The sequence below is a fragment of the Brienomyrus brachyistius genome, chromosome 5 (genome assembly GCF_023856365.1).
Source record: "Brienomyrus brachyistius isolate T26 chromosome 5, BBRACH_0.4, whole genome shotgun sequence".
NCBI classification, from domain to species: Eukaryota; Metazoa; Chordata; class Actinopteri; order Osteoglossiformes; family Mormyridae; genus Brienomyrus; species Brienomyrus brachyistius.
The window spans coordinates 36,751,152-36,774,207 of NC_064537.1; the positions used below are offsets into that span (position 1 = coordinate 36,751,152).

The window sequence follows — 23,056 nt, forward strand, 5'->3', positions numbered from 1 at the left end:
TGAAATGTTCTTTGATTCAGGTTAAATTCAAATCGTCAAATTTTCTTTTAATTTGTGATGTCATGCAACACATGCAACGCTGTATGTTGTCGGTAATTTGAGTAGGCCTAAATCTTACTCCACACATTTATGCATGCATGCGTGCATGATAAATTTGCCAGTATAAAAGACATTGTATAACTTGAAAGTAAACTTTCATTTTCTATTCAAAAGCATGTATATATGTGTATGTAATATATCAGTTGTTTCAAATATTGCTATATATATATATTACACACACACGCACACACAATGTGTGTGTGTATATATAAATAATCTTGTAAAGGAATAATCATTAATACTGCAAAACTTTGTGAAAAGAAAAAAAAAAGAGTAACAATATTTTAGTGAGACTTAAACTCCCTGCACTATAATATCTGTACCCAGTTGAAGGAAAGAAAAAGCCTGATTTTAATCTAGCTGACTAGTGATGTAAGAATTGAATGTGCATAACATGTGATGTTGGTATTAATATCACATGTCATCCAGTCCTATTACAGCAGTTTCTCGAATTCAGTACAAAATAACCCACCTCGCGTTGTCATTCGGTGCTGGTACCAGTTTTTTTGTCAGTGGGAAACCAACACCTTGAAGTACCGTACTTTTGTTACCTTCTTGAAGTACCAAAAATATGGTACATGGTGTGGTGGAAAAGGATCTTTTAGTTCAGCGGTGAATTGGACACCTTTACATCACTGTACATTTTGTGCATGCTGCATGTCCTCTGCTATGCTCCATGCTGCTTCTCTGTACTGGCTTCTCCTGTTAACTTCTGGGTAATACCCCGGGGGGAACTGTGGAACATGTGCCGAGCGCCTAGGCCAGTTTGAGTCCGATTGACTGTATACATGCAGGAGCAGATCGACTCCCGATCTCATTATCTGGGTGTGTTAGTCCGACTTCGAGAAATTTGATTTTGTACCATTTTAGTCGGACTGATATGTTTACATGTACTTTAAAAAGTCCGATTTAGTCGGATTAACACAGTAATTGGATTTTCTTAATATGCATGTAAACATATTGAGTAGGTAGGTGCCATTCCATGGGAAGCTCTGAAGCAACCATCAGGTGCAGCTATAGGGAGCTCACCCGTTGGCTTCCGTCAGCACTGAGCTGCAGGCTTCCAGTACTGCCATTCACATTCTCACAGGATCTCATTCTCTGATTTAATGTGCATTCCAGTGCATGGTGCTGGTCCAGATTCGGTAAGGGAGTTTGGAAGTATTTTAATAGTATCATCATCAGAATGTCTGAAAAGGGGGATGTTATTTTTTGGCCATGCTGTCGAGCCCCTTGAAGATTTGTTTGCCTGCTCTTTGTGAAGCACAGGAGCGGCAGTTTTCCAGCACTGAACCCCAGTGGAAAACAGGAGGCATCTATAAATTTGAAGTGGAAGCGCAGGATCCAATTTTTATTGCCCCATCCATTGCCATATCCATTCGCAGCTGACACTCTAGACATTTCTGATATTTCAGTTGAGTAATTTTAATGAACACTGAGATGGGCTGCTCCTCATGCGAGGGGGCAGGCCGTATAAATAAATGTTGTGTTTGGATGCAGTGCATCGAGTGTTCAGCTTTGAAACGCCTGGCATTCAATGGCTGTTAAAGCAAGCAGCGTTCTCATTGAAATCGGAGCCATTTGGCTTTCCTTTGGGAAGGACTGTGACTGGTGAGGGGCTGCACTGTCGAGTCTGTTTCTCCCCCCTGAGGCTCACTGAACAAGTCAAGTCTCTGCTATAGTTGTTTAGGTGTTGACCTTATATCCTCCGATGGCCGTTTATGCCGCTGCGACAGAGCTAGGGCTGTTGCGATCTCATCACGATGTAACCGTGATTATATAGCACATGCGCGATAATTATCAGGGTTTTAGATGACGGGTGAAACGTTTGTCTGGATGCTGGCTTTTTGGTATTATATAGATGTTTACTTATCCCGACAATTTGGTAAGCAGATCAGTAGTGTGTGTAAAACATTTATGAGACGCATGTTGTGATGCCCAAAAGTTAATGATCTGTATAAATTTGGCGTATACTTATGAAACGTTTCACTTTAAATTGGAAGTACCACCACACCACCACCATCTTTTTACTTCTTCACTATTACTTCAGTGCTTATTGTTTCCTTCATTTACCAAAACAGCATGTGGCATGCTTTGCTAACCGAATTTAATAAACAAAGATGCCGAATTTATACTGATCACATCTCATTAATATTTTAGACTAATCTGCTTACCAAATATTTGGCATCTGGACAAATGTTTCACCCGTCATTGAAAGCTGTGGCGATTATTGCGCATGCGCCTTGTAATTGCAATTATATCACGATGTGATCGCGACAGCCCTAGTCAGAGCCTGTGCCCCTCTGATGGTGGCGAGGGGTTTGAGTGAGCATCGCCCTTGTGCCAATGTTATTCAAAAAATGCAATCACAAGGAGCAGAAATCATCCAGATAGCTGAATTTATGGCCCCAGCTTTTGAATCAAATAGAATTTACAGATGAAGAAATACAGGCAAAATTTTTCTGGGCGTGGGTGTTTACGTGTGAGTGTGTGTGTGTGTGTGTGTGTGAGTGTGTGTGTGTTTGGGTGGAAGGATGAAGCCCTGGTTATCATTTAGCAGCTCCCCGCAGCTGAGAGAGGCTCATAAATTGGTGAAATTGTCCCTGACTGGTGTCGGCTACAGGGCCGTTTGTCTCTGTCTGGTTATGAAGACGCCGGCGAAGGCGACAGCCCCCCCCCCCGGTCGGTGCTGTCAGACGTTCTCCTTTGGTACTCCTTTACACGTCGTTATCCTGACACGCCCGTTGATCCTCCCGCAGTGATGCATCTTCCCTGTCCTCCCCCATCAGACAGGACAAAAAGACGGAAGACTAAAGACACTTGGACCTTCCCCCTTCCAGTCACAACTCAGCCGGTTTGCCCAGTTCAGATTTTGTGTCTGGTGTCACTGTCATCTTTGATAGCGGAGAAATTTCTTTGGAAGTTTTAGAGTTTTTTTTTTTTTTTTTTTTTTAAACCTCTACATCTTTATCAAGGTCGCTCAATGATGATTATGCGGCTTCATAAATCAGCTCAGCCAGCTATGTGTGATGTTTCTTATCTCTCATTCTAAGTTTTGAGCAGGGTCTCTCTCTGCTTGATACAGATCCCACATGCACCCCCAGCAGGGACATACCGGCCACCCCTGCGGAGTTAGATGTCACGTTGTTTTCTGTGATCCATGTGGCTTTTCTGGACTTTGCGTTGTGTGTCTCCAAGCCGCAGTCTGACTTGCAGGCTTGCGTTGAAGGAGTGTCCTCCCTGACCCTGAGCACTGCGAGTGTCTTTAAGAGGCTGCATAACAGGGCTGGGATGGACAGGTAGGGGCCGACTTACGACAGGTTGACGCTAATGCCCTCATGTCACCCGCTCTGCTCCAACTCCTTGCGCCAACTCGCCCCCCTCTGTGCTTCAGGGACTGTAACACACTGCAGTGCAGATTATTCGGCTGGCTTCCGTGCGCTTTGCTGGCCCCATCTGACGGATGCCTGCCCATGGGGCCTGGCTCCGGCAGCGAGTGCATTTCACTACTAATAGCCCCAGCCTGGTGAGCACCTAGGACCGCTTTTCCCATTAGGTTTGTTCATACTGAGATTCGGCACGAGTCTGTCGGCTTCGCGCCTGAAGCACAGAAGCTCGGCGTTGGCTAATGCCTGAGTGCGGGGGCCAAGTGCTGGCCTCTAGGAGCTGAAGCCACTCCATCGTGGCGTGTGCTAGTTTTGCTACCTCGCAGTTTCAGTGGTAAATGAATCCAGGCTGATGTGGTTAATGTCAGCATAGGTTTGTACGTCTTCTGCTAGCAAATCCCCAGACTTCTCCGTGCAGTATAAAGAGAATGAGGGACCCTTCGAGAAATACCAGAGTTGGCTGTCCTTCCTGGGAGGAACTTTGAATGCTGTCCCTTCTGAGGGGCCTCTGCTTGCCGGCTTTGTGAGATGACCTCCTCCGACCTGTAGCTCATCAGGGAGCCCCTTACTTGTGTGGGAACCCTTCCCCTGGAGCGGCTGCCTGCCTCCCTGGATCTGACACAGCCGCGCCGGTTGCATGGCGATCCCCAAGCAGCACTTAGGCAGTCACAATTCTGGGTCGCGGCCCCCGCAAGCTCATTAAAACCCCAAGGCGACACCCACGGATGCAGGTCTAAAGTTCACCGCGTTTTCTGGTAAGAGACGGCCGCTTTTCGTGAAGGGTCCGACCCTCTGGCAGCCCGCCCCCCTCCCCCTGCTCTGCCATTTGCACCTATTCCTAAAGCATTCACAGGCCTCCTGTTATCTTAGGGCCTAATTCCAGTTACCCAGGCAACCCTGTAAATCAGTCCCGGCATCTTGCGGCGCTGTGGCCAGCTACCCGCTGCTCGTTAACGTCGCTGTCGCTTAATGATTGTGTGTTCTTCCTATTTTTAATGTGGCTTACAGAGTGGCTGAGCCAGGAGCTGCTGCTTAGGTGTGTCTTTGCCCTTTTTCCTTTTCTCCTTTATCCAGCCTCAGTCCCTCAGAGTAATTTGGACATAATGAGCATCGCATGGGTGTTGTTCCATTGACAGCCCTGGTTTTGTCAGCACTGGGTGCTCATCCTCTAAACCAGGGGTTATGAGTTGGGGGCTCTGGGCATGTTCGGGGGTGGCATCACTTCTGGTCCTGTTTCCTCCATTTGCATTCTTCACGATGACCTGTGATAGTTTCTTATTTAATGGCAAATTATTCACTAGCACAGTGTCGCTTTCCCCCCGACTCTTCATATGGCTTTGTCATCTGCAGCAACTCCTGGAATAATGAAGCAAAGTAATCTTGGGTTTCCGCCATGCTGCTGCATTCTGTTCCTCGTTTTGAGCTATTTAATATCAAACGCTGGCTGTCTTATTTAAATACAACATTGTGAGCATTTCACCAAAATTACTCATTTAGGGCCTTTTAAAAAAACAAACATTCCTGAACTTAGTTGCCTGACCCGGGCGACAGATTCCTCCTTGGTGTCCATCTTGACCTGTATGTGGCTGCAGCACTCTGAAAGTCTGACTGTATTTTTCGATGCATGATCATTGATTCTCCACTAACGGGGGCTGTGTTATCATCCATGTAAGAAAACAATGTGCCCAGCTCATAAAGCCTTCCCAAACACCAGCCGTAGCTTATTCACTACACTAATATTAAAAGCTGAAACAGAACTACTTTCCCTTTGCTCTGTGTTTCTCACTTTGGGAAGCTGTGCTTGTGTGTGTCTGGGCACATGCACACATGATATGTTATATGAAGCAGAGAAAGAGAATTGTTCACTATAACAGCACTGTTCATTGAACAGAAACCTTCAGTCCTAAAAAATTATACCCTACTTGGGGCGACAGGCTGGGAAAACAGTATGGAAAATGATCCTAAAGCCAAAAGCCGCAATAGGAGCAAAACTGGAAATCGCTTTTACTAAAGTGTGACTCCTTTGCAAAAACACGCACATTGATGCATTGCTGTTGCAGCATGTAACAGCTCAAAGTTCAGTCCATAGTTTGTCCTGTTGGTGCAGCTCTGTGATTGCATGGCCCACACAGAAGTGGTAAGTGGTTTGTTCTTTGCTTAAGAGCCTTACCCCCAGGGGGGTGTTGATGATGGTCACTGTCTTGCCTGTGCTGTGCACTTCACTGCTGTTAACCTTTTGCACTAATCCACAAATCAGTTATCCTGTCTTTAATCTGCATTTGCACCTCCCTGCCGTGGGCTGAGCTGGGAACACAAGCAGCCGCTTCTCTCTGTGTGTGCAAATGGAATTATTCCCATCTGGCCCCCTCCTTAGTGCCACTTTTGCCCTGCCACCATTGGGGCCTCACTCTCAGAGTAAAGACAGCCTGCTGGAGCTGTGCTTTGGGGGCCATGGGGCCCCCAGGTACACAGACAGGAGAGGCTGCTTTGGGGGATAATCCTCCTCTTCAAACATTCGGCTGTGTGGTTAATAAAGGCCTCCGACAGGAGCATTTGTGTCTTTGTCCTCTCTAGAGAATGCCTTTCCCCTACCAGGTCCTCCCTCTTCTCTCTCCTCTTTCACCTATTGCTATTTTTCTTTAAATGAACATCCATGTCTGAAATTTTCAGTCTACAGGCCTGGCTGACCTACCTGTTTGTATTTTTATTCAAACTTGGCTACGTGTGCATCGCAATCAGATGTCAACTTTGTGTCAGGTATGTCGGCGATGATTTGACGTAAGTGGACAGCCCAGACTCTAGTGCCATTGAACACTTTTTGTTTTATCAGTGGAGATAACGTGCTTGGCTTTTGTAGCTTATAGAGCTGGAGCATGACTTATAGACCAACAAGTGACTGTTTACCCACTTTGGAGTGTTGCTTTAAAATGTCAGCGTACTATTGTGTGTGCCTGTTCTTATCTGTATGACATTTAAAATTCCATAGGCATTAAGAGCTCCATCCCGGGTTCAGCAGAGGTCCCTCCAGACAGACTGACAGGCGAGCCCCAAACGTAACCTCAGTGGGGTCGATTAACCTGCAGGAATCACCAAAAGGCTTGTGTGACTTTGGGCATCTAAAGTTGCAACTTTTCTGCACAAGGAGGGGAAAGGCGACGCCCTTGTACGGTCATGTGCCTGTAGCCAAACAGGTCACCCCCCCCCCCCCTCACTTGGGTGATCGCTGACTCGCCTCTATATTCGGTGTCCACACAGCCTTGCTGACTTCAGCCCTGGTCTCATGTCCTTGTGGTGAATTATGACTCTGCTGCACCACAACTCCACCGTCTGCCTCAGGAGGACAAAGAGTTTTACATCGTCCAACTTTTTTATTCTTGGCCTAAAAGAAAGGGACATGATGAACCAAACGGTTCTCTCTGTAAGAAAGCAAGCTTTCAGTTAAACGTAGTTTAACTACGTTTAAACAAGTTCAGTTGACTCATTCAGAATGTTTAGTATCTCACCATGATTCTGGCAAGTAGGACTAGCCCTGTAGATTACTAGGGATTAACTCAATCAGAATCGTATCGTAGTGTACGTATTTGTAGTGATGTAGCTCATATTTCTATACAAAGGTAAAATTTGGAAGCATGTATAGTGATAAAAAAAAATTTATAATTGAAGAGCAGCTTGAAATTCTTACTGACAACTGAGAGCACAGAGTAGGAAGCTCATTAAGGCACCTGTGCCGCGCTTTAGAAGAAGCGGAGTTCAGCACTGAAGTGGCGGCTCGCTGTGTCCCCAGCTCTCGGAGCAGGAAGTCGCATTAGCACCTGGTATGTGGTCACGAAGGCAGTGCCTTTTGATACAGCGGCCTGTTTGGAAACATTGGGCAGGATTAGAAGTCACACTGATGTAGGGCGATGTTGGCTGTCCATCCATCGTCCAACCTCTTATCCATTGCAGGGTTGCTGGGACCATGGAACCCCTGTTAGGCAGCATAGGACACAAGGTAGGCGTTCCTAGGATATGATGCCTCCATTTGGGAGGTGCACCTCTTTGGGCGTCTCAACACAGAGGAATCGTGGTTTTTAAAGCCACGGTCGACATAGTGTGAAGCTACTGCACCGCAATGTGAACTGGTTTCTGCTTCCTCAGTGTGAAGTTAGAATTTACAATCAGTTCAGTATGGAACAGCCCTCAAGTCACTTGATGTTTGGCCCAGGATATTCGGGAAAACGTCGTGTCTATAGTCCATAAAGAAAAAAAGATCTATTATTTTCAGAAACAATCAACAGTGTTACCATCACCTGAATTTTATGTTTTTCTGAGCCTTGTGGGAGCTTGTGGGTAGGAGGGCTTATGGTGCTCACCCTCAGTTTTCATTGTGCTTCTCAAATAGGTTGTTTTCTTTGCCTTGTATTTTGGCTTCACAGCAAATCTAAATGTTGGGGTTGATGTGCAATTTACTCAATTTTAAGGTAGTTCTAAGCAGTTTCCCATAATTCCCTGAAGAATCAGTGCTTTATGGGGGTAGTGAGCTAGCAGGTTTGTGATTGATCAGAATGGTGGGATTCCCTCCTCCCCATTCGCAATCCCTCCTCAAGTCCTCCTGTCCCTGTCCTTCAGTATAAATAGCTGGGAATGTTCTCATACACGAACATCCTGTGAATGAGAAGGAAAAGGTTGAGAACCAGCAGAATGGAAACCTAAATTGTCACGGCAGCCTTTGGTATGTGGTGACCCCATTGTCATCGTTAGGGTCTTCTGTTAGTGCGACAGCTTGGCAATAGCAATTAAAAGGCTCTTAATTGGTTTGTAGTCGTGGCTGGTTTGGTAGAAAAGTCAGAGGAAAGGTTGACTGTCACGCTTTTCCACATAAAATTTTCTGAGGAAGTGTCACGGAAAAGAGGGAGGTACGGCCCCTTCGGATTGACCCGCTCTGTCAGCTGTGGGGCTCAGGAAATGACAAGCTCCCTTATTTAATTAGCGAAAGGTCTCATTGCTGTGGCTCCTGGGTGTCCAGCAAACAGCATATCTTAGCAGCCTGGCTCTTCTCTCCTTCCTCATTTTCCTTATGCAGATGACGTGTCACAGAGACGGTAACACATTCCACCTGAGCTGAAGATTGTCTATAAAACCCCAGCCAGGAACAGAATGAGCGTGAAGAACTGGGATGCATGAGGTGTTTGGGGGGGGGGGGGGGGGTGTCTGCCTAGCTTTTACGCGTGTGTGTAGAATGGAGTAGTGCAGAAGAAGCTCAGGCTACATCCCCATGTGTCAGTGCACACGCACACCCAACTAAATTAGGATGCCATGCGTGATTTATGCTCAGGGAACGGGCATGTCGCAAACAGGCGGAAACGGATAGTGGCTGCTGTGAAAATTAGAATTAATTGGATTTGAAATACCTTGTCCCTCTGTGGCTTTGACAGAAACCCCACAAAGAAGAAAATCTGTCTCGTCGGCTGTGTTTGCGCTTGATAAGATTTTCATGTTCTTCAAGGTCACGTTCGGGCCCTTTTCCACGTCTCTCTTCTTCCTGCACCCACAGCTTTTAGATCAGAGAGCCAGTTAGCGTGTGGAATGAGCTCTGCTTCCGTCTCGATCCGCAGCTGACGGGAAGCATGCGGCTCCAGCATCATTCCTGTCTGCTGCCCACTCTTCAGTAAAGGTCTCCAGGCTTATGATGTACTAATGCCTGTGTGGAGTGTTTTAGGTGCTTGCCAGACATGACAATCCTGCAGCTGTAATTTAATTTTTTTTGTCAGTTTTTTTTTTTTTGCTTGAGCCAGTCATAGGAAAGCTGTGTGGAAGCTTAACAGGACCTCCATCGTTGAACCTCAATGCACTAAAGTGCCAAATCTCAGCCAGTCCTGACCTGAAGCTAATAGCATAGTTAGGAGTGTCTTTGGTAATAGAACCTGGGTCCGGATCTGGGTCTACCCCCAGCAGACCGTCTTCACCTCCCTGGTTGGTTTGGGTGGGGGTCCCTCTTCTCTCTCTAGATTAGGGGTGGCCAGTCTTATCTGCAAAGGGCCGGTGTGCATGCAGGTTTTTGGGACAACCTTTAGGTCAGCTGTTCAAACCCAGGTGTGAGGACTCTTCAGACAATCAGTCCTCTAATTAGTGACCTAATTAGGGAGGTGCAGTGAAAACCAGCATACACACAGGCCCTTTGCCAATAAGATTGGCCACCCCTGCTCTAGATGTTTTTTGTGTTCTGGGAAGTCCAGGGAGTCAGTTAATATTAACAATATTTTATCTAGCATGGATGTTCTCCCTAGTCAGACTTACCTGTTTTTTATCATACCTTTTTTTTTTTTTTTTTTTTTTATTAATAAACGATTATCCACTTGGGGCCTTTCAACTTTACATGAAGGTCTAATACATTGTATATTTGTCTTGTATATAGTGTTAGGTATGTTTTCAATACACTTTACTCTTATTGTACTTTCACTTTATACCTTTAACACTCACTTTGCTTTCTAATGAATGCTCATTAACAAATAATGACAGATGATTCAGTGTCATCAGTGTATATGCAACTTTGGGATTACTCGACTTTTGGACATATGGGTCCATTGAGTATACCATGCATTCATTAGGCCTAATGCCAGAAGTAAACTTTGTTTTAATCCTACGGCCCAGAGTACCCCCATGCTTATATTCCTTAAGCATTTTGGTTTAATATGAACATCAGTTGATATTTAAAAAAATTATTACTAGTAGGAAAATTTATATTTATATACTTTTAGAGATCCACCGATTGCAGTTTTCTTGGCTGATTCTGATTTTTGCATATATAAATGTATATACAAACAAAAATCTACTTTTCAATGCAAATTTGTATTTTCATAATACAAGAAATTGTTAAACATTACAATTTCTCCAAAAAAAAGTTACATGACTCATCTCACTTAAGTCTCAAAATAAAGTGCAAGTCAAAAAATTTCACTTGCATGATTAATAAAAGTATATACTAGCTTACATTAAGGAGGTCTTGCTCGCAGAGTACTATCATTAATAATGGGGTTTTCAGTTGTCAGTGAGAGCCAGTTTGCAGTTTCTTTACGTTCTTTACATTTTAAATCCTAATAAGAACCAAACACAGCATTTCTATGTGCTCTCTTCCTGATATGAGTGTTTGTTGGCACTGACACTGACACACTTGGTCCCTCAGGCTTCACTTTTGAGGTAATCCACAAAGAATGACAATCCTGGGCTCTTATCCTGCTGATTGGTGAGAGAAAATCTTCATCATGGAATGATTATATAAAAACCAACGGGGTGATGCATATGTGTACCGGGCACATATGGCCAAATATTTTGTCGCAGTACTTTTTTTTCGTATTAGTCAATATTGATAATTAAAATGATAATTTCTCTTATTCAAGGCTTCATTTTTCTTTAAAATTGCATTCATTTTTCCCTTCAAAGATTTAAAGAAATAATACAATTGTGTTTTTTTTTCATTCCAGGGAATGTGTTAGACATCGCTGGCAGAGTAATATTTATAATTTTCAATTTTATTTGAAATCTACCTTAGTTTTTACTTTTCAGGGTTTATTATTTTTTTAAAGATACATTTCTATTTGTATTTTAAGTTTAAATAATTTAATTTCAAGGAATGGACTGAAAGTTTTATGTTTCTCACCTTTAGAGTACACATTATGTACTCAAAATGGCCAAAACGTTCCAGGTGCTAGAACTAAACATAAAGGAAAACATCACAAAATACCTAGTTCCTGTACAGTTTACTAGAAATTCCATGTGTTTGCTGCTGTTTACCTTGCCGTCTCTTGTGCATTATCAAATGTGAACCAATACGGGATGAAAGTTGAAACCTTAATTGCTGGTGTTTTTGACAGTAAACACTTGCATTCTGTATGTTCTTCTGGATGACAGTGCTTCAAGTGGTGAAATAAATTTGTAGTATTTCCAGTTTACACTATACAGCACTAGACTTGGAATTGCCAAAGCACCCTCATACCACCAATCACTTAACCTTGTTTATCTTCTTTTAAAAAGACGATGTGGCTGCTGAGCTGTCACTCTCTTTATCGACATTGAACTTTCCTCTGAGGAAGTGCTCATGTCTTCCATGAGGGCTTATACCGGCAGTCCCCAGGTTATGAATGAAATCAGTTCCCTAAGTCGGCCTTAAGTTGAGTTTGTAGATAAGTCAGAAAAATAATACAGTACATAATAGGGCTACATGATATCACATCGCGATTAAATGCACAATAACTACCAAGGCTAGTAGAACGAGTAGAAACATTTGTCCGGACGCTGGATTTTCAGTACTATACAGGCATTTGCTTAAAGCCCCAATTTGATGCTCAAAAGTTTGTGATGCTCAAAAGTTAGTAATCTGTATAAATTTGGCATGTCCTTATGTTTATGGGTATGACGTTAAACTGCATCCGGCCCTGCAAGCGGTCCTTCATCTTGCATGGATACAATTTTTGGGGGTTGGTGGCAGATTGGCACTCCAGCCACTGTAAAACAACTTGCAACTGCTTGATTAAAACAAGTAGGATACTCTTCTGTTCTCTGCGGGAGTAGCTCTGCCCACCGTGAAGGGGATGGGGGAAAGCCTTCGGGAGCCCCATCCCTGGGCGAGTTGAAACTGTCGGAGAGCAGATAGGGTCAGACCTGTTGGGGATCAGGGCTGATGTGGTACCCATCTGGGTAGGCACGTGGAACGTCTTGTCTCTCCGGCAAGATGACCATCTTTCTCTGCTGTCGGGGGAACTTCGTAAACTCTGCGTTTCAGTGGCAGTACTCTCTTAGGTACATTGACCAGAGTGTGGCCAGATCTCTGTATACCTTCGGTATACCTACTTTTGGTCTGGTCGGTCTGACCGCTGCCATACTCAGGAAGTAGATATTGCTGTAGCGCCTCTTTCCGATGGTGTCTGATGTCACTCCTTTCAATGAGTGTATTATGAGACTCAGGTTAAGGTGCTCCTTGGGTGTCTTTTCTGTTGTTTCGGTATATGCTTCCACTGCGGTGAGGGAGACATTTTACTCGCAACTTTGCTTAGTGGTTAACGGGTGCCCACAAGGTAACATGGGTGATTTCAGTGTGACCACTGGCACTGACAGGGCTGGCCACAGGTATCTGTGGTATCCGGGGTGAACTTTTCCAAGCTGGTGGTAAGGCTGTTCTGGCATTGCAATCTTTGCTTCCATTTGGGAGTCAGGCATCATCCCAACTGACTGGAAAACAGGACTTGTAGTCCCTATTTGAAAAGAGAAGGGTGATCACTTGGGTTGTAGCAACTACAGGGGGGATAACACTGCTTTCAGTGCCGGGTAAGGTCCTTGCTAGGGTCATCTTTAACAGGATCCTTTATCACTTGCTTGCCTGTCAGCGACCGGAGAAGTCTAGTTTTACGCCTAAGAAGTCTACCATCGATTATGTCCTTCCACTGAGGGTTCTCATCGAGCGCAAATGCGAATAGCGGCAGAGGTTCTTTGCAGCCCTTGTTGATTGTCATAAAGTGTTCAACTCAATTGTTCGAGTTGCTCTGTGGAACATTCTGAGACTTCACGGGATCCCCCCGAAATTACTGGACGCTATGACTGGCCTGTGCACTAGTACTGTGAGTGATGTGCAAAGTGGCCGCTCTGGGGCTCTTGAGAGACTGAGGGAGGAGTCGGGATGTCCTTACGGATGTGTCTGGGACTGCAGGTGTCCTGGATATAGACCATGTTCCAAGCATTTAATGACTTCTTAGGCACAGCCATCAGTAGTGTATCTGTCTGCGGGGAGAATGTCGACCTTGTCCAGAGATTTACCTACTTTGACAATGACATTCATGTCTCTGGTGACTCTATGAAATCGGCAGACATATTGGAAGAGAATGGGTGTGTTGCGCTCTCGATATCTTTGCACGTGGTCCAACTCTAGAGTCCTGGTGCTCCCTGTCTTGCTGTATGGCAGTGAGACATGGACACTATCCAGTTAGCTGAGACGAAGACTGGACTGCTTTGGTACTGTGTCTCTTCTGAGAATCCTTGGGTACCACTGGTTTAACTTTGTTTTTAAAGAGCGGTTGCTAAAGGATTCCCAAATTAGGCATACTACCTGCATTGTGAGGAAGCGTCCGTTACAGCACTACGGGCATGTGGCGCATTTCCCTGAGGGTGATCCGGCTCACAGGATCCTCTTTGCTAAGGACCCAAGTGGCTGGACCAGGCCAAGGGGATGCCCACGTAACATTTAGCTGCGGCAGATGGATGGTCATTTCCAAAGGGTGGGACTGGACCGTGTATCTGGCTAGTGCATAGTCGGCCTGGATCCCAAGGAGTATCGCTGTGTGATGGGTGCGGCAATGCACTGCATCAGCACATGCTCCCCAACCCGACTTGACCTGACCTTCTATTTAATAAACGTGTCGGACTTTTTGCAAACTGTTTATTCACAATATCTCTGCTTTCAAAAAATTATGTGCCTGTTGAGCTGTCTCTTTCTTCACTGCTATTTCAGTGCTTATTGCTTTATGATTTACACCGATTAGCCATAACATTAAAACAACTGACAGATGAAGTGAATGACATCTCTTTGCAATGGCGCCTGTTAAGGGTGTAATTGTATATTAGGCAAGTGAACAATCAGTACTTGAAGTTGATGTGTTGGAAGCAGGAAAATGGGCAAGCTTAAGGATCTGAGCAACTCTGACAAGGGCAAATTATGACGGCTAGATGACTGGAGCATCTCCAAAATGGCAGGTCTTGTGGGATGTCCCTGGTATTCAGTGGTCAGTACCTACCAAAAGTGGTCCAAGGAAGGCCAACCGGTGAACTGGCAATGGGGTCACAGGTGCCCAAGGCTCACTGATGCTCATGGAAAGCAAAAGCCATTAGGTCATATGGCTTTTGGGTAGGTCATCTGGTCTGATCCCACAGGAGAGCTTCTCTAGCACTAATTGCTGAAAAGGTTAATGCTGGCTATGATGGAAAGGTGTTGGAACACAAAATGCATCACAGCTTGCTGTGTATGGGGCTGCATCTCTGCACACTGGTCAGAGTGCCCATGCTGACCCCTGTCCACCGCCAGACGTTCCTACAATAGGCACGTGAGTGTTAGACCTGGACCATGGAGCAATGGAAGAAAGTGGCCTGGTTTAATGAGTCATATTTTCTATTACATCACATGAATGGCCAATTGTGTGTGTGTGTGTTTGTGTCCACCTGGGGAAGTGATGGCATCAAGATGCACTATGGGAAGCTGCTGGAGGCAGTGTGATGCTCTGGGCAATGTTCCACTGGGAAACCTTAGGTCCTGGCTAAGTACACACCTTTATGACAGTGGTATTCCCTAATGACAGTGGCCACGTTCAGCAGTATAATGCATACTGCTACACTGCAAAAAATTGTTCAGGAATAGTTTGAGGAACATGAAAAAGAGTTCAAGGTATTGACTTGCCCTCCAAATTTCACAGCTCTCAGTCCGATTGAGCATCTGTGGGATGTGCTGAACAAACAAGTCTGATCCACAGAGGCCCCACCTCACAACTTACAGGATTTTAAGGATCTGCAGCTAACGTCTTGGTGTCATATACCTCAGGTCACCTTTCCGAGGTTTTGTGGAATCCATGCTTCTATGGGTCAGAGCTGTTTTGGCGCGAGGGGGACCTACACTATGTTAGGCAGGTGGTTTTAATGTTTACTTTAATGTCAGGAGTTTTGTCATGGACTTGCTCCTGCTTAGCTTCAATGCTTGAACCATAGGGATGATTTGCAGCTGTAGCTCATTATGAGCTGAGACTGAGCAGGCTGGTGTCTCATCACCATCACTTGAATGACTGACCATTCGTTGGGTAATTCTGTGGTTCAGGTAGACCAATGGCGGCAGAGAGATTTGTGGCACTGCCTGTCGTACTGTGGCCTGTAGACAGAATCCTTCATCGATGAACAGGCCCGCCCCTTGGTATAGCTCTAGGATGTGAGAGCTGTAAAAATGGATCCCTCTCCGTGCACACTTGCATACATTTACAGAGTCCCCCAAGGGCTCACTATCGCCTGAGAAATGCACAGACAGAGGGTGGGGCGGGGGTACTTTTCACATGCTACTTTAAAGCAATCTGCATATTGCATATGCGTTTTAAATAGAAAATGGCATAATTACACGAAGCCGAAGCACCGGGCCCGACCTTCATGCGACCTAACCTGAACGCACGGCAGGATAGAGCCATGAGCGAAGCAGCCTGCCCTCCATCCTTTTCATAGGTCGCCATGGTCTGTGCCGTGCTCTGGGTGGTGCTGTTGCGGAACGACTGGTCCGGGGAATGCTGAGCAGCATCCCTGGGGGGGAATCCTCTGTCGCCATCAGGATCCTGTCATTCAAGGTTGCTGCGTGGGAGGTCCGTGTTTAAAAAGCACCCTGCTGGAACCCCCTCCCCCCACATCCCAGCACATGAGCTTGTTAGGACCTGAGGTGTACGTCTGATCTAGGTCCCTGTTGCGTTTTGGCTTGCGGGGGGTCTCAGCATGCCCATGCTGACAGCGGGAGGGTCTGTGTGAAGCTGATGTATATGGGGAGGTGGGTCTCAGCGTGCCCGTACTCACACCATGGGGTCTGTAAAGCTGAGGCATGTGTGTGGGAGAGGGGGTTTCAGCTTGCCCATGCTCATGGGGGGGGTCTCAGCATGCCTGTGCCCACACCCGGGGGGGAGGGTCTGTGTGAAGCTGAGGTGTGGGGGGCGGGGTTTCAGCATGCCTGTGCTCATGGCTGGGGCGGGACAGGGTCTGTGTAAAGCTGAGGCGTGGGGGTAGGGGGGGGGGGGGTGTGTCTTTGCATGCCTGTGTTCACACCCAGGGGTCTGTGTGCAGCTGAGCCGGGGGGGGGTTTCAGGGTGCCCGTGCTTGTAGAGGGGGGAGTTTCAGCGTGCCCATGCTCGTACATTATAAGTTACTTTGCTGAGCTTTGCTCTGTTTTATTTCCAATGACAAACTGAACGTTTTATAGCAGAACTTAGTGACAATCTTACTGTGGGCCCCATCTCTCCCCCTGCTAAGAAAACAGAAGAGCTGTGTTTTTAAAAACATTGTCAAAGTGGCATTACTTTGGTGGTTTGTCAATTAGATACCGACCAAGCCTACGGAACCGGCTGGTGATGTAACACTTCCACGAGCATAACATGCAGCGCCGATATGTAACATCACACATTGTGAATGCATAGAAGAGGCCACCGCAGCCTTTGTGTTTCAGCTGGGAGAATGACTTTGTCAGATCCTAAAAATTATCTATTTTTTTATGTGGTTGTAGACTTACTACATGCTGTACAAGCTTTACAATTCAGTGTTATATTGACTTTTTAAAAACATCTTAGTGATTAAATATGTGGTTTTGTAAACAGTTTTTTTCTTTTATAGACTCACTGGAGTTCCTTTAAATTGTCATTCATTGATTAAAAGACTGAAGTAATGAAGTTCTGGAGGCGATTTTGGAAACATGAAAAAAGCCTAATGCGATAAAAAACTGTATTGGGATTTTTTTATTTACCATAAACAAACTATGAGATTTACTGACCAAAATGCTTTAATGTTATATCACAGTAATATAAACTCAATACCAGGATGAAGCCCGGTTCATATTTTTGGTCCTATCTTCCTCATTTAGGTATAAATGCTTACATACATATGTGTGTCTTCGTTCTAGCTACTGTACCTTGTACTTTCATACTGCATTTCACTGCAATGCTCTTATATAAACAGTGAATGGCTAATTACAACAGAATGAATAGCTGTGATAAGTGGAACGCAGCAAAGCCGTCAGGGGTTGAATTTAACAGATCAGTTCTGATGCCTTAACTGGCGCACTTGGGTAGTCTGAGTGCTCCGGCGGTTTTCTTTTCACGCGTAACAGGGTGTTTCCTAAACGGGGGCTGCGCAGCCTCCCCTTAAAGTAATCGATTGCTTACGGCTGCTTGGCTTTTCGTCTGAGTGACTGGGCTGTTGGCCGAGATCCACTCCCTCCATGTATATATAATTGTTTCTTTTGCTCGGCTCCCCGGGCCCCTGCTGCACCAGGAGGCCCCACTGGGCATAGAAGAGTTGTCTTCTTCGTTCTCATTCTGCAGGTAAACAGCCCTGCGGAGAGGCTGCGGGTGGTGTTTTCTGTTTCATGTTTCCCTTTTAAGTCATGGCTAAAAGAGAATTTAAATGGATCCGGCTTTTCACGTGACCCCACCCCAACCTCTCTGCGTACCGCGGTACCTTCCCTTGTTCGAGGAGGAAGATGCCATTAGGCGACTTGCAGTAAATGTGTTTAGGGAATTTTCATTTATAGCCATTAGTAAATTATTTACTAATTCTGGAATCTGATTGGTCAGCAAGTTTCCCGCTGTTTCTGAAAGTTTTGTGTGCAGGTTTTTTCATTTTTCATACTTATTTTCTCAGTTTATGGTCAGGTACCTTATTTTTGAATGGTCTTAATATAGATGTATACTCCCAATTCTATAGGAGTTAACCAAAATCGATTTCTTCAGAGATGGACTAAACCGACCGTTGTAACAGACTTGACAAGCGTGAATTACATATTGATCCGAACTGAGCAATACCCCAAAAGCAGATACGAGTCGTCTGTTTCACACAGACCAAATTCACGATTACCCCCCCCCCCCCTTTTGCTTAAGATCACAAAATAGATTTTATGCTAGTAAGATTTAAAAAATTAAAATCGTTATACTTTTTTGTTTTCCCTATATAAATACTTTTCAATACTACTGCGTTGGGCTGAATATGCCAATGTTTTTTTTTTTTTTTTTTTTTTTTTTGCTCAAAATACTTATGAAAAAGTGCCATTTTTTTGTTTTCTGGGTCTAGACAAAACGATATTTTGAGATTCACCAAGATTTCTTGAGCGAGCGTGAGAGTCTGAGTCTGAATATGTGTCACGCCAGATGCGTGAAACCCTGGCAATGCGCATGTTTAGGCTGTATCCCTCAGTGTCCTGTAAATTGTTAGCTTCTCTGGCTGTGCCGCTGCTAGAATTAAACTGATAGTGGCTGTTAATAAAGACAGTAACATTAATTTTAAGAGCTGTCATATCATTTATTACTGTAGCTCAACCTTTCTCCGCAGTACGTTTCTCATCCTCTTCATGTGGGCCTGCTGCATCGGAAACATTCTGGCCCCTCAAGTGTTGTGGAGTTTGTATGTCATTATCTACCCCCCCCCCCCCCCCCCCCCCCCAAAAAAAAAAAAAAAAAAAAAACAAATATATATATATATGCAATGTTTGCAGTTTAATCCACTTACTGTAATCAGATTCCCTGTGATTGCTTTTTAAGCAATGGTTGCTGGTTAACTTTTTATATGTTCATATTAACTCCCTTTTTTGTAAAGGTAAGATTCCAAAAACATTTTTTTCTAAAAATAGTTGCCAAAAAATGGGTATTGTCTTATAATCCAGGTTATCTTACTTTATATTAAGGTCATACGTTACTCAATATTCTCATTCTTATTTTTTTTCCCCTTTATACTGAGTTCATTTTTGTGTTTGATCTTTATTAATTTCTCTTGCTGGTGGTGTTGCTGTTTATCCTCAGTAACTGTGGTCATGAGTTTGTAGTTCCCCATTACAAATGTGACATACAGGTGACTTAGTTCAATTATCCTTCTATAGTTCAGCTCCTATTTCATCTTGTAACCAGTATGATTTGCAGTAGTTGTGAAATTTGGTTGTTCATCATGGCTAGCAATTTTTTCTGTTGCTGAGTACTTTATATCATATTATAATAAGAACATGAAGCCTGGAGCTAGTGATGGAAGTATGCATCTAATGTAAATATATCACATGACAGCCTATAAACTTGCTTGTGGTATAATGTATTTCTGATCTCTGCACCTGCCTTGCCTCTCAGAATCGGCTGGCTTTCGTCTCCTGTGCTCACTGTGTTCTCACTGCTTCAGCACTTGCTTTTCAATTTTCTTCTGATAGAGAACGGCTACAAAAGACAGAATTTGTGACCTTTTGCTGCAGGGTTGACTTTAGATAGTGAGAGGATCAATGGGCTGTTGTCAAATTAGGGGATTTATGCTGGCTGGGTGAGAAATGCAATAGAGCTGGTGGTAAATGATGTGACCTGTGAATTCAGACACCTCTGGTTTTGAGGGCAGAAATCGAGCTTTGGAACATCAGAATAGACAGGTTTTTTCAGGTCTGCATTAGGTTTGAATTAACAGGTGGAGGTATAATGTTCCAGTAAATGGCCATTAAGGCCATGTAGCATCAAAGAAAATTGCTGCAGACACAGCAGACTAATAATCTACTGCATACATGAAATGTGACTAGTAGTCTGTGAGTTATAAAGAAAGGGTTTTAATATGTGTGTTAAGGGAACGTAATTACAAAGCTGCCTTTTCAACAGTTTAATTTCTATGCGGTTGTTACTACCTGGCGAGGTTGTTAGTGTAACAGTACTGATTATTACGGATTAGCTAAAACAGCTGAGAGGCTGTCGTGCTTCTTGCTTTTCTCCACAGGCTGATACGCTTGGCCTCCCCTGTTTATTTACTGTTCATTTTGAGCCTTAATTACTATAGCAGCCGGTATCAGTTGGCTGGCCACACGGCCATCGATCTGCAACTGTCCTGAAGAGTTCAGGGACAATTTGTTGAGATGGCAGCTGTCTGTGGGAACGAAATGCCAGCACGTTGGGTGGCTCCGCTCTGCCAAGGACTGTTGTGCCAGACTGCTGGCAGCATGGGGAACCTCGAGTTGATCTTGTTTTGATAATTTGCTTAATGCTCAGAAGTTTTCTGATACACTTCACGGTCAACAAAAACATCACCATTTGAATTTATATCTCCAAATACTTAAGAGCCAATGACTGGATCTTTATTACAGCCCAGCAACCTTATGCAGCAATAAAGTAAAATTAGCTGAGTACCTGAATCTACTGACTGGCCAGGTTACACCTCCATCCATCATCAATGGATTTTTTCTTCCAGGACAAGAATGCCAAGAATCATTAGGTTTGAATTGTCAGAGTGGTCCAAGGAGCATAAGGAATCCATTTCATGTATGACTTGGTCACCACAGAGCTGTGACCTTAACTTCATTGAAGGTCTTTGGGATGTGCTGAAGGAGGCTTTATGGAGTGGTTCAACTCACTTGCCAATACAGGATCTCGATGAGAAATGAATGCAAATCTGGATGAAAATAAAGGGTGAGATGTTCAAGGGTGAGACAATGCCATGACAAATGTGCACCATAATCAAAGCTAAAGGCGGTCCAATGAAAAATTCAAATGGTGACTTTTTTTTGGCCGGGCAGTGAAACTTCTTCAGTGAACTCTAATCCATGTTTCAGCAATCAGTCTAATGAAAAGAAAAAAAACACCTGTGGAAGGGGTTCCTGGAAGCTATGTGATCTGCATTCACAGTCGATTCATTTAGATGAACTCCTTTCTGCACAAGTTCTGTCCCACCTAGCGAAGGTGTGACTACCGCCTCAGCTTTCGCAGGACCGCGGGACGTGTTTGTTTCATTAGCATGTCTGCCGTATTTGCTCGTTGTGCCTGTTTTCGCAGATTCTCAGTCCTTTGCCAGTGCCGCCGTCAGCGTTGAATTCCGACTTTGTGAGTTTTGAGATTGCATGGCTGAGGCACTGAATTTCTCAGAAGTTATTTCCTTTTGTTTTATAGGACAAAGCAGCCCGTTTGTTCCTTGAGTCCCCATTCACCTGCTGGCTTAGCAGTTTAGAGCCACTTAAAACTTCTCCTTGGGACCCGGGTGCTCTTGCCGCGCTCTCCTGCTGTCAAAGCTGGCGATGTCAAGAGTACCGAGCCCTCCTCCCCCCGCGGAAATGTCAAGCGGGCCCGTGGCTGAGAGCTGGTGTTACACTCAGGTGGGATGCGAGTCTGTGTATGTGTGTGTGTGTGTGTGTGTGACTGACTGACAGTGTGTGTCTGTCTTTGTGAATTATCTCCCTCTCTTGCATGCCACTCTGGAGAGGGTGTCTACCAAATACATAAGTGTAAATGTGTGTGTCTGTGTGCATTAGTTCTGAGTTCTTGCATTACTGCAGAGCATGTAGTTTGTGTACATTTCGTCTGGTCAATTGGACAGCTAGGTGTACTGAAGTGGAAAAGGAGTAGTAGCTGGTATGTAGGATGGTATAATAGAGGTGCAAACAAGGCCTAGTCTCGCACACCTGCAGACTGCCCAACACTGACCTGGTGTCTGTTTTCTACAGCTTTAGTTTTGTTCTTCCTTGTCTTTTTCATGGAAAAAAGTGAGGAAAAAAATAACAATCCTATCACTGTACCAGCCAGCAGTTTGGGCTTTGAACTGTGCATTTAAACAGGACAAAGCTGTGTTTATTCTTTATGTATTTTATTATTTATTTCCCCCTCTTGATTTCCCCCTGTTGTGCATTTTCTCTCAGATTAAAGTCGTCAAGTTCTCCTACATGTGGACGATCAACAACTTCAGCTTCTGCCGTGAGGAAATGGGTGAAGTCATCAAGAGCTCAACGTTCTCCTCGGGAGCCAACGACAAGCTTAAATGGTGTGTGGGGTTGGCTTTTGGGGGTGTTTGTGGAGATGTGGCTGTTATGATTCGGCAGAGCTTTGTAGTGTTCACCGTTGAGTTGACAGTCCATCAGATTAACTAGCCAAGGGCAAAGTAATGTCAGCTTTCAACTGTTGCGAAGATTCTCAATAAAACAGTCGTTAATTTACAACTCAGTTGTTCTCTCTGCTGGAGATGCCTTTCAGGGGAAGAGCTTTGAACATTGTTTTGTCAGTATTTTCATTCTGTGAGTTGACATCAGGAAGCCAGACTATAAGGGCACTTTTCCACCGCACCAAGTACAGTACTTTTGGTACTTTTGCTTTTATATTGACTTATGGTTAAGTACCTATACCAAAAGTTTCAGTACCGAAAATGCTAAACCAGCTGGGGTACTTCTTTGGTACTTTGGGGGTGGGACTTTCTTTGTTAATTGGTTATGCAAATAGCCTGCCTCTGAAACATGATACAAACGCACCGTGAAAACGTTATGATCTCAGAAAATAATGATAAATGATGTACGTGTAAGAACATATACAACAAAAAGATCTGGACGGCATGACAAGAAATGAAAAAGTGTTTTGTTTAATATATTAATACAACGCGTGCTGTCCTAACAATGTGATTTTGTTAGAAATATAGCGATGTGATTTTGTTGTAATAAATATTGGAGTATTTATTAAAAAAATTCAAAAGTTCATACATTTTTCACAAACCTGGTTTTGAGTGATTTAAACTGCAAAGAAGAAAATTATTAAATTTGGTATTAGTATTACACATCATTCAGCCCTATAATATACTACAGCCATTTTTATAATTTAGTAAAAAAAATACCCCAGCTCGCGATGTGATGTTATTTGGCGCCGGTACTAGTTTTTATGCCACTGGAAAACGAACACCTTGAAGTTTCATACATTTGGTACTTTCTTGAAGTACCAACAGTTCAGTGTCTGATGTGGTGGAAAAACACCTGGAAGCGCTATATTGATCTACATTAATTTCTAATTCTGTCACACCCCCATGAAAGAATATGACATGAATTGGTCCTGGAGGCTGGTAAT

The 23,056-nt window shown here is 44.2% G+C and overlaps 1 protein-coding gene across 5 annotated transcripts in view; it reads left to right on the top strand.

The window, feature by feature from the left end:
- Positions 1 to 23,056, top strand: part of LOC125741918 (speckle-type POZ protein) — a 77,567-nt gene that overhangs the window by 20,424 nt on the left and 34,087 nt on the right. For 4 of the 5 annotated variants that reach the window (XR_007397937.1, XM_049013439.1, XM_049013438.1 and 1 more), the window contains exons 2-3: positions 21,128 to 21,330; positions 21,871 to 21,992. Coding sequence is in view for 4 of the 5 variants with exons in the window: in XM_049013439.1 (XP_048869396.1) it covers positions 21,253 to 21,330; positions 21,871 to 21,992 (200 nt within the window). In the remaining variant the exon portion in view is untranslated. The remainder of the gene's footprint in view (positions 1 to 21,127; positions 21,331 to 21,870; positions 21,993 to 23,056) is intronic. The other variant, XM_049013441.1, reaches the window with a different exon arrangement.